The sequence below is a fragment of the Chaetodon auriga genome, chromosome 13, assembly GCF_051107435.1.
Source record: "Chaetodon auriga isolate fChaAug3 chromosome 13, fChaAug3.hap1, whole genome shotgun sequence".
Taxonomy (NCBI): Eukaryota; Metazoa; Chordata; class Actinopteri; order Chaetodontiformes; family Chaetodontidae; genus Chaetodon; species Chaetodon auriga.
In genome coordinates this window covers 5043226-5059082 of record NC_135086.1, presented here as the reverse complement: position 1 = coordinate 5059082, position 15857 = coordinate 5043226, and the positions used below count along the sequence as shown (strand labels likewise).

Below are 15857 nucleotides of genomic sequence, written 5' to 3'. Positions count from 1 at the left end.
TGGATTCTTTACATTTAAGTCCGTCAATAATCGTTACCTTGCTTTCTCATCCATGAAGGTGTAAGGCTTCTGTGGAACTCCCTGGCGCAGAGATCCTTCTCCAGGCTTCCCTAATGGCGTCCTGCGTCCCGAAGGTGTTACCCGTCCAGAGGGAGTGACCCGTCCGGATGGTGTGACCCGTCCAGATGGGGTACCCCAGCTGTCCCCTCCCTGTAGCACAGGTGTCAAGCTCTGCACCACCACCACAGGTGGTGAGAGGGTGGCAGGAGCGACTGAAGGGGTGGTGGTTGTCGGGGTGGAACTAGATTGAGAAGGCGGAGTAACACGAGTGGTCACAGCTGGCTTGTACATCGGAACAGAGGAAATAGGTTTCCCAATGACAGGTGCGGGTGGTGGCACAGGGGAAGGGGCCGTGTTGGTTATTGAGGGGACCGTATTTATGGGACTTTGAGGTTTGGGTGCGACAACAGGGGGAGGTGCCAGTTTGGTCTGGGGTTTGCTAACACTGATGCTAATGGTGGTCTTGGCTTTGGCTGGCGTGGCTTGGACAGCAGTGGTGGTCTGAGCAGGAGCTTGTTCAGACAGGGATGTAGTGACAGGTGGAGTAACTGCTGGATGGCTAGCATCAACCTGCACAGTGGGTTTGAGGGCTGGTGGAGGAGCAGATTTAGCCATAGATGGAGCAGGAGCTGAAGCTGGGGGAGGGGCGGGTGTGACTGTGGTGGATTTACTCAGAGCTGGTTTAATGGGAGGCACTTTCATGGATGACATCATCACCACAGGTGCTGGAGGAGTAGTTGTAGGGACAGTCTTGACCACCACAGGAGCACTGGATTTAGCTGGTTCTAATGAAACACAAGCAGAAAGAGGACACACCAAAAGAGAGTTGATTTGATGTATGAAAAGGACTATAAATGACTAATGACTTTGCAACACATTGTGCAATCAGGTCATGCACATTGTGGCAAACAGAACATATCAAAGTCATATCTAACAAAAGCTACACAGCTTTTATCCTTTCATCCATGTATAAAAGTGACGGTTTTATCCAAAATAAACACAACACATACCTGAAACATCCAGGCTTACGACCTCTGACAGGTTGCTGTAGGGGCCCTGGCCAGCTTTATTGACGCAGGCTACTCTAAACCTGAAGGCGCCCCCTGCTGGCAAGTCAACCACATTGTAATAACAGTCTGCCACCCCTGTAGCCACGATCAACCAATTGGTCTCACCTGGAGAGTAAAAATAAGATATGTCCATGTTATTTATAAAATTATTATATCACACTTGCTCACTCACAAACAATCAATATCTTGAAGGAAAACCAAATAGCTCTGGGCAACATGTGGTTTGGCACCTACAGTAAAAGATATCAACCATCCACGGGGTTCAATCTAAAAGGCATTTGTGGATGTCTGACAAAAGTTACCTGTCTTAAATAAGGGAAAAAACGTTAACAAACACTGACCCTCTGTTCTCCTCTCCAGGGAGTATGTACATGGGGCCATGGTGTCTGAGGGCCTCCACAATACCAAGGCTGTGTTGTTGTACTTCTGAGGTATTTCAGGTGTCCCGGGACGATTGGGCAGACCTGTAAAAACAAAGGTATCAATAGGACACATGTCATCTGTCCTCTTATTTACCCTCCAGTTTCTTCCCAGGCTCTCTAATATCTATGCAATCGACGATAACAGCATTTAGTACTGTATTTACTTACGTATAATACTATAATACATACTGTATATAGAAATAATAAGCTTTACTGCCCTTCACAGAAAGAGTATTTGTCAGTTCTTACGAGCAAGAGATATTGTGCAAGAGCTGGACACGGAGGCCAGGGGGTTCGTAGCAACACATTCATAGACCCCTGCGTCCTTCTTGGTGGTCTGCATGATCATCAGCAGCTGCCGGCCGTCCGGGCAGGCGATCATGTTCATCCTGGCGTCGATATCCAAGGGCTTCTTATCTGAGGAAACACAGAGTGCATGCATCAAAGCGGTCATAATGATGAACATTTAAGTTTACAGTACTTATTATAAATGATCAAACACACATAACTGGTCGTTCAATCAGTTTCTAGAGCACTTTGAAATCTAAGTTGTTTGACATGGTACCATATGTTAGTGTATAGCAAGACACAACATAAAGCATCATTATGTAAATTACTGTAATTAGCAAGTGAAGAGATTCTGACCATCCATCTGTGAGATCATCAGTTACCTGATACTGCCTCATTTACATCACTACATCATCCTTACCTTTCATCCAGGTGATGTGTGGGTGGGGGCTGCCTGCTGGCAGACAGCTGAGTGTAACTGGGTCCCCCTCCAGCAGGACATGATCTCTAAGCTTGATGTGGAATACTGGAGGGAAATCTGTGAGCAAAGGACACGAGATCACTTAAATCATGTCCATGCTATGGACTGGTCAAAACACTGTCCCTCTTAATTTTTGCTTTTACAATAAAGACATATGTATGTTTTTTCATACAGAGCAATCACAGTCTCTTCATACATGCTGACTTACCGGACGCCAGTTTGGAGTACTGACGTGAACGTAGGGAACTATTTTCTCTGGAGATTGCTGTTGGTATGTCAGGCTGTGATACTGTCTTGTCTCGCCTCCCTCTGGTCAAGCCCCATCGATCCCAGCGGGATCGGCGCTCACCCTCCACAGCTTTGCAAGAAAAAACAACCAACTCTTTAAGTCAATCATCATGCCAGAAACTGTAATTGATAGTACTATGTAGTCAGGCATGGGGTAAATTTTTAATGAGATGTGTAAGTAATTGCTTCATACCCTTTGATGTTTCTGACTTGAGGCTGGACATTGAGTCTATAGACTCTGATGAAGCTCCATTAGTGGCCTGAGATGCCAGCTGGTTCTGAGGAACGCTGGTAACCTTCGTAGCACGGCTCTCTGATGTTGAACGGCGAAGCATGGAAAGAATCGGTGTCCTCTTGTGTTCTTTGTCCTCTGATGCTTTCCTTTCTTCTGAGTAGCTGCGAATTCTTGTGGAAATACCAGCCACCGTTGATTCAATCTTTCTGCGCATTGCCAAGACCGGTGATTCGTTAGGTTTCTTAAGATCCTTTTCATCTTGTTCCACCACTGTATCACCTCCACCATCCATGCGCATCATCTCTACTTCCTTCTTGTCCTGTGACCCTCTTCGGCCAAGAGTCCAAGAAAGCCTTCGTCTAGAAGCAACTGAATCTTCTTCTTTGGTCATTTCGTCCTTGCGTTCAGTTGATGGAGTTCTCTTCAAGCGCATAGAGAGTCTTCTCATAAAGCCTTGGTCCTTTTGAGCTTCACGAAGGTCCTGGACTGACTTCGATTTCTCTTCAAGTCTCCTTTGTGCTAGTTCCAGTGGTGCACCAACTGGCCCAGGCCGGTAAATCTCTTCACCTGTTTCTGTAGAGTCTGATGAAATCGCTTGTAGTTTGTCCTCATTCTTTGACCGTGACAGAAACTTTAGACTTCTTGTGAGTGAAGACTCACGTTTTTTGAAGCGGGCCTCAAAGACCTCTTCAGAACTAATGTCCTCAAAGTTAACTCCTGTTGAGAGCTCTTGTTGGGATGAGGAATGTGCGGCAGTTTTTGGTGGACTGGGCTCTTTTGTGATCATTTCAGGCGATGCTACCCTGGAGTATACAGCAGGGTGCTCGGTGGTTGATATGATGGCTGGTTTTGGTGAACCAGGCAAAGCAGAGGACATGCCGGCAGGTGAAGATGTGGGTAAAAACGTTTCACTTGATACTGAGGATGACAAGGTGGCTGGTACAGCAACAGGTGTAGAGGGGCCCAGAGGTTGGTCATTGAGAGGCTGAAGTGAAGGGACCATGATGGTCTGCATAATGCTGGCATATGCTGAAGTCCTTCCATCTGGAAGAACGACTCTGGAGGCTGGAGCTGGAGGCGAGGGTTCATATGTTGACACAACACTCGCTGGGGGATGGGAATACTCTTGTGTTGGCCTCACCATAACTGAGCTTGTGGTTATGATCATGTCGGAAGATTTAGCAGGCATATTTACTTCTTCTTCTACCTTTTCCTCAGAAACTTCTACATTTTCTTCAGCATTTGATTCAGCAACAATTCTTTCCTCTTCTTCTTCTTCTTTCATAATCTCTTCTCTTTCTTCTTGCTCCTTTTCTCCTTCTTCTTCTTCTTCCATTTTTTCTTCTAGTTTAGAGCTTTGGACCACAAGAAGAGGTGTCGGAACTCTCTGTCCTGTATACTCTGATTCAATCATTGGCTCTTCTGATATGCTCATATCCTTCTCTGAGAAACCACTTGTGCTTGATCTCTCATCAAAATTACTATCTGTAGTCAGTCCATCCATCTTTTCATTCATAGACTCGTCAGTCTTCATCTCTTTCTCCATGAAGGATTCCTCGCTTTCTGTTTTGGTTGGACTTTCCTGCACAACAGACTCTGGTGTTGGTGGTTTTGGTGAAGGTTCCCTGGGAGTCACTGGACGGGAGTCTAGCTTGATTTGCTCTGTAAGAGCTGACATGGATATAGCCTCCTTCAGCCTTCTCTCTTCTACCTGTGCCAAGGGAATCTCTAAAGGAGCTCCTGACCGGCGGTGTAAAGCTATCGGTTCTGAATCACCTTGACTGAAAGAAGCAGTTTTGCGCAAAACTTTGGGTTTGGGAACATCGTCTCTTGCTGAATCACTGGATGCAGCTCTAGTTAGCGGAGGTGGGCCCAAACGAGCAGTACGGGAATAGCGATCTGAAGATATTACACGTTTTTCATCTCCCATTCCTAATGTTTCCAACAGAGGTCCTCTTAGTCCACTCATCTTGTTGTCCACAGAGCCACCACGAAGCAGTCTCTGTCTCATCAGCTCCAGTTTCAGAGCATAGTCTTCTTGACTCATCTTGGCAGTTCCTGGGCTGGTGCTCCTCCTTGGTAGTTCCATCGAGACAGCTTTCTTGAGAACTCTCCTGCCATCCTCTTGGTTTCCTTCTCCAGCTCCTTCCTCGGGTGTAATCCGGAGCAGTAATGCGCTGTCTGCTGACCCTCCACGTCTAAGCTCTCCTCTTCGTCGTCCACCCTCTGGTTTATCTGACTCCATGCTTGAACCCCTTCGCAGGGGTTTTCTAGTCAGCTCTGACTTTTGCGGTAATTCAGCAGGTGTCTCTTCATCTGAGGAACCCCTGCCATTGTCTTGTGATGACCTTTTCCGCAGACGGCTTTTGCCTGTTAATTCGACCCCTTCTTTATCCATTTGTTTAGGGTCACACTCCATTGCCTCGTGGGCTTGAACAGGAGGCCCAGACCATTTACTTGTACTATCTTGCTTTCCTGTTTCCTGCTCATTGGTATGGATGTCAGTCAATGACATCCTCGATCCAGAGAATTCCATGTTAAGTGGCATTGGAATAAATGGCAGTTCATCAATGTCTTCATCTGAATCTGAGGATGATGATGGCAAAGGTGAACCCTCTTTGAGGTGTCTGGGAACTGCAATGGAGATATGGCTGGAGGAATCATTCAGCAGCTCAGGTATGGACCTCATGACCATTTTTGATTTATAGCTGATTAGTGACCGCTGTGAGAGAAAATGATACGATTAATGATTAAAAGATTAAAAGATGTGACCACTGAATTATTTTTAAGCATTCTGGGTGCAATCAAATATAGAAAACCAGAATACCTCACCTGCCATTTTCTGCGAGATACAAACTTCCTCAGGGCCTCTGTGCTTATGGCCTTCCCTTTGCTAAGTGTCTGTAAAATAAATAGACATTAAATGTAAGAAAAATACATTAGAAATGGGACCTTGTTCAGTATCATCAAGTAGAAATTACTGCACAAAAAGGTTGAGGATGATTAACACTATGGTGTGAAGTGTCACTGGCCTTGTCTTACCTTGAACCAGGGGTGTCGGAGACATTCCTGAGTATCAGGTCTCCTACAGAAACATTATAGCATATTTCAGTCTTATAGGTTTATGAACATTTATGCCATTATCTATCTTAATAAGCTGCACTGTCTTCGCTATCTTAAATGAAAATCACTAGAGGAAGACAGTATGAGAGTTATACACATGGACTGGAGAATAACATCATATAAACACCAGATGTCCATCTGAAAAGCATCTATATTAAAACAAGACCATTAACATGAGTGAATATTGTTTTATTCACTTGTTAAAGAAAAATTTCTCCACACAGTTACAAGGACAGAGAGGAAAACGCTGTGAAAGTTGTGACTTTAATGACACATTTCCTTCAGTATCACACATATTATTCAGTATACTCAAAACTAATTTCCTGAATGCCTTGTTGTAATTAGAAATCATACAGTATATTTCTACATGTATTTTACACAGAAGTTTGACATAAAACAGAAAAACAGAGATCCAGTAGTGTTACTCACAGCCTGTCTGCTACCAGCAGCTTTATGATGAATCCTTTGGCCTCTCGGCAAAGCTCAGCAAACATGCTCTCCTCGAAGGCCACGTTGTAGTTCCTGATGTTCAGTACGGAGCTGCGGTCATTCTCTCCAGCAAACGGAGAAACTCCTGTCAGACTGACAACAGAAAGAAATACTTGTGGCAAGCCTACGAGTAGTGCCGAACAGGCAAACACACCAGAATCTGATATTCAGCATGCTGCAATACATTTCATAAGGAAGAAAATAAATAGCCATAAGGAGACTTTTACTCACCAGAGATACGCAATGACTCCAACTGACCTAGAAAAATAAAGAAGAGAATTAGAAAAAGGTGGTGTGTTACAAAAAATGTAACAAAGCAAACAAAAAACTGTTTTGTTGTACTTTCAGGAGATATTCTACCAGATGTCAGATGCTTTAGACACGGGGGTCTGATTGACAATTTCTGGTGAAACAAATTCTGGAGTGCCATATTTGCAGTACTGAGCCTCATCTGGTGTGATTGCCAGCGCATTGCCAAAGTCACAGATCCGGATCTGATCCCCATGGGGGTCTGCCATGAGGATGTTGTCAGGCTGAGGAAAGTGAAAATCATATTTTGGATGTTCTGCCATCATAGCACGTTGTTGAAAAAACAAAGTTTTCACATGACAGAGCAGGAGAGTGAGGATCTACCTTAATGTCCAGGTGGATGATGTTCAGATGATGAAGGTAGTCCAGTCCCTCAAGCAGCTGCCTTATATATGAACGTACCTGGTGGTCCAAAACACAAATGTACCAGTATGGCTGTTATTTCTGAGATATTAAAATGACATACAGGTGATCATTACATTGAAAATGTTTACTGTGAGACTTGTTGTGCAGTCATAAAACACAGGACTTACGTCAGACTCCATTACTGTAGATTTCTTTGTAAATCTGTCAAGCAGCTCCTCGTGGCATCTTTATAGATTAATTAAGGCTATTCTTCATGGGATCTTAGAAACACTGGACACTTTTACAGGATGTATGCATGTTAATTTCACTCAAGACATTTTTCTGCATATCATTTTGCTTACTTTGCAAGACTCACTGTGTACTCTGCACCAGAGTACTCTGTGTGTGTTTAACTGCATAATAAGGATACAGTTCAGTGATGATGATGACTGCATTCTTTTTCTCAAAGGCATCGTGAAAGTAAAGGACTCTCTCGTGGTCCAGCTTGGAAAGCAGGTTCATCTCTCTCAGAGCAGACGCCTTCTTCTTGGCCCGGGTGGAGATAAACTTTGCAGCATACTCCATTTTGCCCACCTTCTGGGTCACACGTTTGATGTAGGAAAATGCACCTCTGCAGGATAAAAGAAGGACGACTTCACTTCAACCTTAGCTCGTCACTAATTAAATCCGGAACAATTAAATCTGTTGAGAATGGTAATCTTGCATTATGATGCATCAAAGCTGGATTTCAAACATGGGCCTAAAAATGTCTCACCTTCCGATTTCTTTGTGGATGTCATAGTGGTCAGTCAGTCTGCGCATTTTCCTAAGAATAGTCTCCTCATCGTCCATTGGATCCTCTTTACTTTTAGCTACAGTAATGAGCAAGTTTTAATTAGACAAAGGGAAGTGTACAAGTCGCTCATTGAACAAATAATTACAAGAAAGATCGGATCTTCATTTCGGTTAGTGTTTTCCCTTCGGGGGAGATTTAGATTTTTTATGGCTTTTTTATTGATCTCTTACCTTCATGGATGGTGAGTTCAGCTTTGCAGGATACAGATCCTGCCAAGTTCCTGGCAGTGCAGGTGTAAACCCCGGAGTCTTCTGGACGAGCGTTCAGGACCACCAGGGAACATTCATTATCATCGTACACAAACGTGTAATGACTGCTCTCCGACAGCAGGGTGTCATTCTGAAAGAAATACTGTAACTTTCAGCAACGGTTCTTCAAAAAATAATCTGTTTTGGTAAATCTCCATTTTAAAACTTTAGCCCACCGTGCAGTTCAGTCTATATTGGGATTGAAATTACTTTTGACTGCTAAAATGGATAAAAACCTTGAACCAGAGGATGTCAGGGATGGGTTTGCCCTCCACAACCACAGCGAAGCGAGGAGTCTCCCCAGCACAAACGTCCAAGTCCTCCATGATGGTTTCAAATGTCGGAGGAGCTGTGGAGAGAGGTGCAAAGGTAAAATACCGAGTTACATTAGCTTTGGATGGATGAATGGATCGGCTGATAGATCAGTCCACTACCTACCCGCCATCTCCACAGTGAAGGTGCAGCTGTCACCGCCGTACTTGTTGGAGGCCATAAACTCCATCTCTCCGATGTCAGCACTCTTCACTTTGAACAGCTTCAGCGTGTGTTGATCGTCATCTGGCATCGTCATCTCATACAGGCCCGGTCTGCTGGACAGGACCACTCCCCTCCTGTGGAGGACAGAAAACCAGAATCAATGTTATCGGTATGACAGCATGGTGGATGTTTGGCTCCTGTTTGAGATTTAAGTCAGGGCACAAAAATAAACTGTCTCCACTGCTCTGGAATCTTTGATAATCACTTGGAATTGAACAGCTGCCTGAATGCATTGTCATACTGTATTTATGATCATCAGTCATACAGCCTGACTGTCCCGTGATACATGGAGTCCACTAGGTGGCGACTTCACCACCAGATGCCTCTTGACAAATTAACTCATCGTGATAAATTACACTGAAAACCACAAATAGAACTGCAGTGTTAGTTTAAACCTATGAGAACACAAGTTGGAGCATTTAACAATGTTTTTATTCATCCAGTGAGATTAAACAACAATCAAAAATGAAACAATGACCGTGTACAAATATACTGTATATGCTGAAAAAAATGTTACAATAAATAAATAAAAAAACATATTAATAAGGAACTACCTCTTCCAGATGACTGCAGCGTTGACATGATTAAGGGTGACTGTGATGGTGACCGACTGGTTTTCCATCACATACACAATGTCTGGCTTATCAATAATCACTGGAGCCTCCTGGAGATAGGAACCTAGAGGAAAATCAAAAGCACACAGATAATATTTAATGAACAGGTAGCACACACTGATAGATGAACGGATGCTCTAAAAGCCTGAACGCACCTCGGTCCAGAAGCTGCACGGGGTCAGTGGCAGGTGAGGGCTTGCTGAAGGCTTTGGAGGTGATGGTCAGGACCCTGAAAGCATAGCGCACACTTTTGGAGAGGGTGGTGATGGTGTAGGTGGTCTCCTTCAGGCCAGAGGCAATGATGGTCCACTGGATGGAGCCCAGGGCTTGTTGTTGGATGGCATACATCAGGGAGCTGGGATCTGACAGGAAGAGGTTTTAAGGCAAAATGCTACGAAGCAGTGTTGATTTACTTTATTCTGTAAATCCTCTGAAATTCATTCACGCATACCAATGGAAGGGTCCAGCCTCCTTGGCTTCTTCCAGCTTAAGGTGATGGTTTTACCAGTGATGGATTCTATGATTGGTGTCCCATCAGGAGGGTCAGGGAGGATATCTGAAAACGATGGAATCAGAGGTCCATAAATGATCTGCCTTCACATGAGAACATTTTCATACTCTTACTCTTAACTTCTCTTTCTCTGAGGTTTGTTTGTGCAGGTGTTCCAAGTCGGGGTCATCACACGATCTTAACTTCACTTGTCATAAATCCCTTGTTTCAGTCTGATGAATACCACCAGAAACTTCATCATTAGCATAACCTACACCCCTAAAATGACCACATTAGGCTGCTTGTTCCGCTCCATTTGTTGGCAAGTTTCATTCACAAAAACACCAGAGAGCAAAAAGAACTGTTTCACACAGTGAAGCGACAAGTCCGTCTGTCAGGAATCAGTTTCAGGAGTCATTTTAGAAGTCCACTTAGCTGTTTAGAGTATTTCCTAAACAATTTAAAAGTATTAATAGTACATCTGCCACTGACCATCAGAGCAGTGCTGTACTGTGACAGAAGCAAAGACATTAAGTTAGATGCTAAAAACATCTTTCTAAAGCAAAACTGACCCATGACTAACACAAGGGTCGTTCAGGGGGACATGACAAAGAGATATCAGATGAGAGGCTATGATGTCAAACTGAGGACGATACTGTCCTGCATAAAGAGTCTGAGGATGACGCTGGAGAGATTTTTCTCATCAATCTTTCTCTCTTCGACTGTGTAACAGGTCTCAACCACTTCTTAATTTCATTCATCCATCAGAGATCAGAGATCACAAATATGAGCAGTTCTTGCATGAGGCTCGCTGTGTTTTTGTGCCATGCTAAAGTCACCTGTGACATAGAGATGAGCGTAGCAGGTGGCCTTGCCGACTTTGTTAGAGATGACACTCTTGTAGACGCCACCGTGTGCATGGCACACAGAGCGGATGACCAGGCTGTGGACGTCACGGACTGTAAGAGAAAGCAGAGATTGAAGGACATGAGGTATACCTGTATCTGTTAGCATCCCCTGACCGTCTGTATTCAACAGGGCAGCAACGTCAAATTAAACTCAATCCTTGACTACAAAATGAAAACCATTGTCTGAAAAGCAAAAACTTAATAATAAATACTGTGGAGGAGATTGTGGGCAAAGACAGAATTATTTGATCTTAGAAAGTTTTCTCTTCTATATGTAATAAACAAAGTTCTTTTTTGATTAAAATAGTAAAAATGAGATGAATCTGACATAAATCGGGTAGAGTGTCATAGCTCTGTCAAGGCCCGAACATTAGCTGAATGGTCATCCGTACCGAAACACTTACACTGAGTCATCTTTCTGTCCTCGGTGCTCTCAATCCTTTTGCCGTTGTGGAACCAGACGATGGTGGGGTACGGCAAACCAGCCACTTTACACTTGAGCACAGCCTCCTTTCCCTCGATCACATCCAGGTCATACAGCGGTTTGATGAAGTCAGGCATGGTGAAACGCTCCACCTCATTCTCGGGGACCTCCGGCTCCTCCGGGATCGATGGCATCTTCTCCAGTTTAGCCCTAAAGAGAAGACATGTTAGTTACTACTGTTAAGATTTTATCTGCAATCAGGAAAAGTCCATGAAACACACCACAGCTGCAGCCCTACATCCACTGAATAACACGCTCTTACATCTGTGAGGAGATGGCTGGCCGTGGCTCCTGTATGTAAAGTTCGGCAGAGCTCATTGCCTCGCCGTGACAGTTACGGGCCGTGACCGTATAAAAACCCTCATCCTCACTGGTCACATGAGAAATGATGAGAGAGTAGCGGCCACCCTCCTGAAGAATGCGAATGTCCTCGCTTTCTGTGAGCACATGGTCTGCAGAGACAAGAGTCTGTATTTATACATCAACTGCACATGAGTCGGATATGGATAATAAATGTGTTTTGTACTATTTCACAGCAGAAAAAAATATATAACACAAGAAAAAATATGTAATATTTTACAAAATATTTGCAAAGATGTAATGGATGTGAGTGGATGTTAACATAAACAACTTCTAAATCTAACAGGTGATTAAGGCGACCTGGTCTATGTATGATAATAATATCTATACATAGTCCTACCAAAGTGACTCCAGATGACAGTGGGAGACGGCGTCCCGCTGACTTTGCAGTCGAATCGAGCATTACGCCCCTCGATCACTTCTAGAACGTCCAGCTTGCGAGTGAAGAGGGGGTCAATCGAAGGGATAACTTTGAGTTTGCCACACGAGGTCACTTCCTCTGAAGAGCACAAATTTGAATTCAGAAAGAGCAGAGAAAGCAGACGGGACGATAAACCCATTCATTTTGATTTGACATCGCAGATAGTGTGATATTTATCGTTGAATCGTACCTTTGGCGGTGCTCAGCTTGCACATGTACGTCCCGCTGTCGTCCTCGTGCACGGAGTTGAGCAGCAGCCGGCACTTTCTCCCATCGAAGTGCATCTTACAGTTGAGCAATGCCGGCTGGATCAGTTTCCCATCTGCAAGCCAGTCCACATCAGTGTCCTTTGGTCCGATGACATGACACTCAAACAGAACTGTCTCTCCGGCCTTGGCTGTGATGTCCCTAACCGGGCGGATGACAGCCAGGCCGGGCTCAACTGGCGGTGCTGGGTGTACATAAAGGACATTTTCTGAAGAGTGCTGTCAAGTGATACTAGTCACAGGTCACAATGAATGCTTCTTTCACTTGGACTTATGGTATCAACATGAACACTGACTTCTAGGCAAACTTGTGTCAAGAACTTAGTTAATAGCAAAACATTAACTCCACAAGCATCAAAAAACAGATGCATTACCCAGAGAAAGAGAGTGAAATGTGGATTCTTGTAAGCTGTAGATGTAACAGAAGCGTACCTTGTACCTCCAGCTTTCCTTCACACTGCTTTGTCCCGTACTCATTGATGATCTTACAGGTGTAAATCCCAGAGTCGGATCTCACCGCTGACTTGATGGTCATTTGAAAAGTGCCATCTTCTGTCTCACGCACGATGTGACGCGGGCCTGTTTTCACCGTAACTCTGTCCCTCAGCCTACAGAGGAGCAGAATTAAACAAGCGTTTTAAAGAGATGAATCACTCACACACACACACACTCAGGTTTTTTTATTTAATTTATGCATTAAAGGATGACCAAGCACACACTTGTTCAACTACAAGCTCTATTCTGGGTGGTATAAAGGGGGTGGGGAGTGGGATACGTTATTATTACCAGGACTGCCAATATTATGTTTAGCACTTTCTTTTCTGCTATTGTCTCTCGAGAGTCATGACTAACTCCAACGACAGAACCTGCCAGAGTGATTCAGCCTATTCTTGTCTCCTATATTAAAGCATAAGGCTGGTATTATTCTATATTGCGCTTACAGTCAACAAATCGCATGAAAAGACCAAAACCTGCAATGTGTCCATCCATCTCTACATTTCATCCATCACTTTTTAGTTGAAATTTGAACTACGATTAGAACTTTAAGATCAGAAAATAAACATTTGATCTGTAATCATTTGTTCAAATTCTCTCAGTTTAAGATCAATAAGTTGTGCCTTGTGCTTCAGCAGATGATGCGCTGTGAAACAGGCTCGTGCTAACATAAAATGGACAAAACTAGCAGTGCTGAGCAATCGTGACATCAGACCACCGCCATACTTTCTCACACAATTGAGAGGTGTGAGAAAGTATTTTTAATTCAACACCATAGATGGTCCACTGGTGAGTATTTACAGCAGCAGGACGGTGCATGTGGGACTGACTCAAAATCAAATGCTCATGCAAATGAAGGAGCATGTCACAGTTAACAGCGATGCGCTTTCAGTAGATCCTTGACAACAACAGAGCTGTATGGTACAGAGGAATAAGATATGTCCAGCTTTGTTCTTTTTATTGAATTTGTGAGACAAAAATATGGACTATTGCCTGTCTTATCATTTGAAGCTGCTGTCCTGGCAAACAATAACAATAAAGAACTACTGGCTGATATGCAAACACTAAAGGACCTGACCCTCGTGAAGAAGTGCAATCAGATCTGTTCTGGACGGCTTCAGCTTTGCATATGAATTCCAGATTGTTGTCGAAGTGCTCATTAGTTCAGCCACACATTTGTGTTTCTGGGCTGTGAGCAGCTCCGTGGTAATTGAGGGAGGTGTGTTATTCCACCCTTTAGCCCATTAAGACTCTTATTGTGAGCCTGGAGACCGTTAGGCAGCAAACATTAAGCTTCCACTTCCTTTAACAGATGCAGTAAAGCAGCATGCTTCAGAACAAGCTACGCAGTCAAGCAAGCGTGCTCGTGGCTTGTGATCCAGAGAAAGTCTTTTCCATGTCCCGTGCAAGCAATGAGTTCAAGCAGTTTGATGAAGTGAGGGGACCTACCAATAGAGCATGGGTTTGGGTTGTCCACTTATTCGGACAGACATGGTGACTTCCTGTCCTTCAATGACAGCTTGATCACTCATTGTTACCTGTTTGAAATGTAATGTGAGTTAGAACCTGAGAGGTGCATTTTACCCGGAGGTTTTATTTGACAGACGTGTTGATGGGATGACCACACAGTCAACGAAACGTTCAAATTAATATCGACAGAATCAAGGACATCCTGTACATAAAACATTTCCATGCAATAGTTTGCAACCCACCAGTCAAAAATGCAGCTGAGTAAACCTAAAAATACTAAAAAGGGAAGTTGAATTAGGTATCTAATGAGGCCTCGCTCTGTGCAGTCTCACCAGGAATGCAGGGGGTTTCCTGAACCGTGTGTCGATACTTCGCCTCGGCTCTGGCCCTCCAAAATCCATACCCTCCTCCAGGGGACTGAGATACTCCTCATCAGATGTAATAGGGCTGCTGACATCCATAGGCACGCCCAGGTTCCCCCTTAGCTCCTGTGCAGGGTCTGCAAAAGCACCAAGGTCACATTATGTTTCATGTTGTAGTTTTATACAATCCTGTTCACTAGAGAGTCCCACATGTGCCTTTTTTTTTGTCTGTGTAAAGTTTATTTTTGTGCCTGAGAGCACAAGAGTTCAAGCTGTTCATGCATTTTAAAAAACAAGGCACCCCTTAAAATATAATTAGAATCCGAGATGTCAAATGTGATATCCAAACAATAGTGGATTCACTGAGGGTGGAGCCAGCGAGCCTCGGTGGGCAATTTATAGGTTCAGTTTCGCCTCTGAGTTGCTATGGTAACTATAAGTGAGGCTGTTCAGCTGGAATATATGGCACAGACATTTTGCTCAGAGAGATAATGACAAGGGAGCAGGAGGGAAATCAGCTGAAACACAATGTCAATGCGGGAAGATGTTTTATTCAGAGCTTTTCAAAAATAAATGAGTAAAAAATATCATCAGGTACGCTGGCCTGTTTTTGACGACATACAGTACTTTTAAATTGATCTGTGGGGACAAAATAAATGTGCTATTCCATTTTTGACAAACTATAATAACAGCTCTCAGCTTATGATAATGACTGACTTTATCCAAGTTAAATGGAGGACATATATTTCAGTGCAGATAACACTAAAACCACAAATATGCCTGTCATGTTGCAGCATGAGGAGCAGCATGATGCTTTTCCTTTTAATGTCTGCTCTAATCCAAAATGGCCAACTGTTGTTTTTGTAGACACGCAATTAAAACCTGGATACATTTTAACTAACCGAGCAACATTTCCTTTGAATAATATCACTCTGAAGAGTCAAACATCAAAATGAATCACCACAAAAACGGTGTATGTGTACTGTTTACACTCACTTAAGTTTCATCTGGCATCCCGAAAGTCAAACTTACCTGCTTTAACTATAAGGGTGGCACTGCTGGACGCTCTGCCCTCCTGATTAACAGCAGTCACACAGTATTTTCCCCCATCACTTATTCTAGCTGATTTGATGAGCAGACTATGTCGTTCACCCTCCACTTTGACAGTGTAATTTCCAATGCCGATGATTTCAGTCTTGTCTTTCGTCCATGTAACTTCAACAAAGAAGACAAACA

General features: G+C 43.7%; 1 protein-coding gene across 1 annotated transcript in view; it reads right to left on the bottom strand.

The window, feature by feature from the left end:
* The window catches only part of spegb (striated muscle enriched protein kinase b), a 33904-nt gene that overhangs the window by 5687 nt on the left and 12360 nt on the right, over positions 1–15857 (bottom strand). Inside the window, exons 6-36 of the mRNA XM_076746817.1 lie at positions 15654–15836; positions 14592–14758; positions 14239–14327; positions 12727–12902; positions 12219–12479; positions 11948–12106; positions 11510–11699; positions 11168–11397; positions 10695–10814; positions 9817–9921; positions 9521–9727; positions 9306–9429; positions 8653–8825; positions 8451–8563; positions 8137–8305; positions 7886–7982; positions 7541–7741; positions 7299–7356; positions 7090–7167; positions 6817–6989; positions 6688–6714; positions 6397–6549; positions 5887–5929; positions 5677–5745; positions 2803–5566; positions 2530–2679; positions 2262–2378; positions 1802–1969; positions 1472–1594; positions 1071–1235; positions 38–845 (exon numbers count right to left, since the gene is read on the bottom strand). Of these exons, the coding sequence (XP_076602932.1) occupies positions 38–845; positions 1071–1235; positions 1472–1594; positions 1802–1969; positions 2262–2378; positions 2530–2679; positions 2803–5566; positions 5677–5745; positions 5887–5929; positions 6397–6549; positions 6688–6714; positions 6817–6989; positions 7090–7167; positions 7299–7356; positions 7541–7741; positions 7886–7982; positions 8137–8305; positions 8451–8563; positions 8653–8825; positions 9306–9429; positions 9521–9727; positions 9817–9921; positions 10695–10814; positions 11168–11397; positions 11510–11699; positions 11948–12106; positions 12219–12479; positions 12727–12902; positions 14239–14327; positions 14592–14758; positions 15654–15836 (7660 nt within the window). The remainder of the gene's footprint in view (positions 1–37; positions 846–1070; positions 1236–1471; positions 1595–1801; positions 1970–2261; positions 2379–2529; positions 2680–2802; positions 5567–5676; positions 5746–5886; positions 5930–6396; positions 6550–6687; positions 6715–6816; positions 6990–7089; positions 7168–7298; positions 7357–7540; positions 7742–7885; positions 7983–8136; positions 8306–8450; positions 8564–8652; positions 8826–9305; positions 9430–9520; positions 9728–9816; positions 9922–10694; positions 10815–11167; positions 11398–11509; positions 11700–11947; positions 12107–12218; positions 12480–12726; positions 12903–14238; positions 14328–14591; positions 14759–15653; positions 15837–15857) is intronic.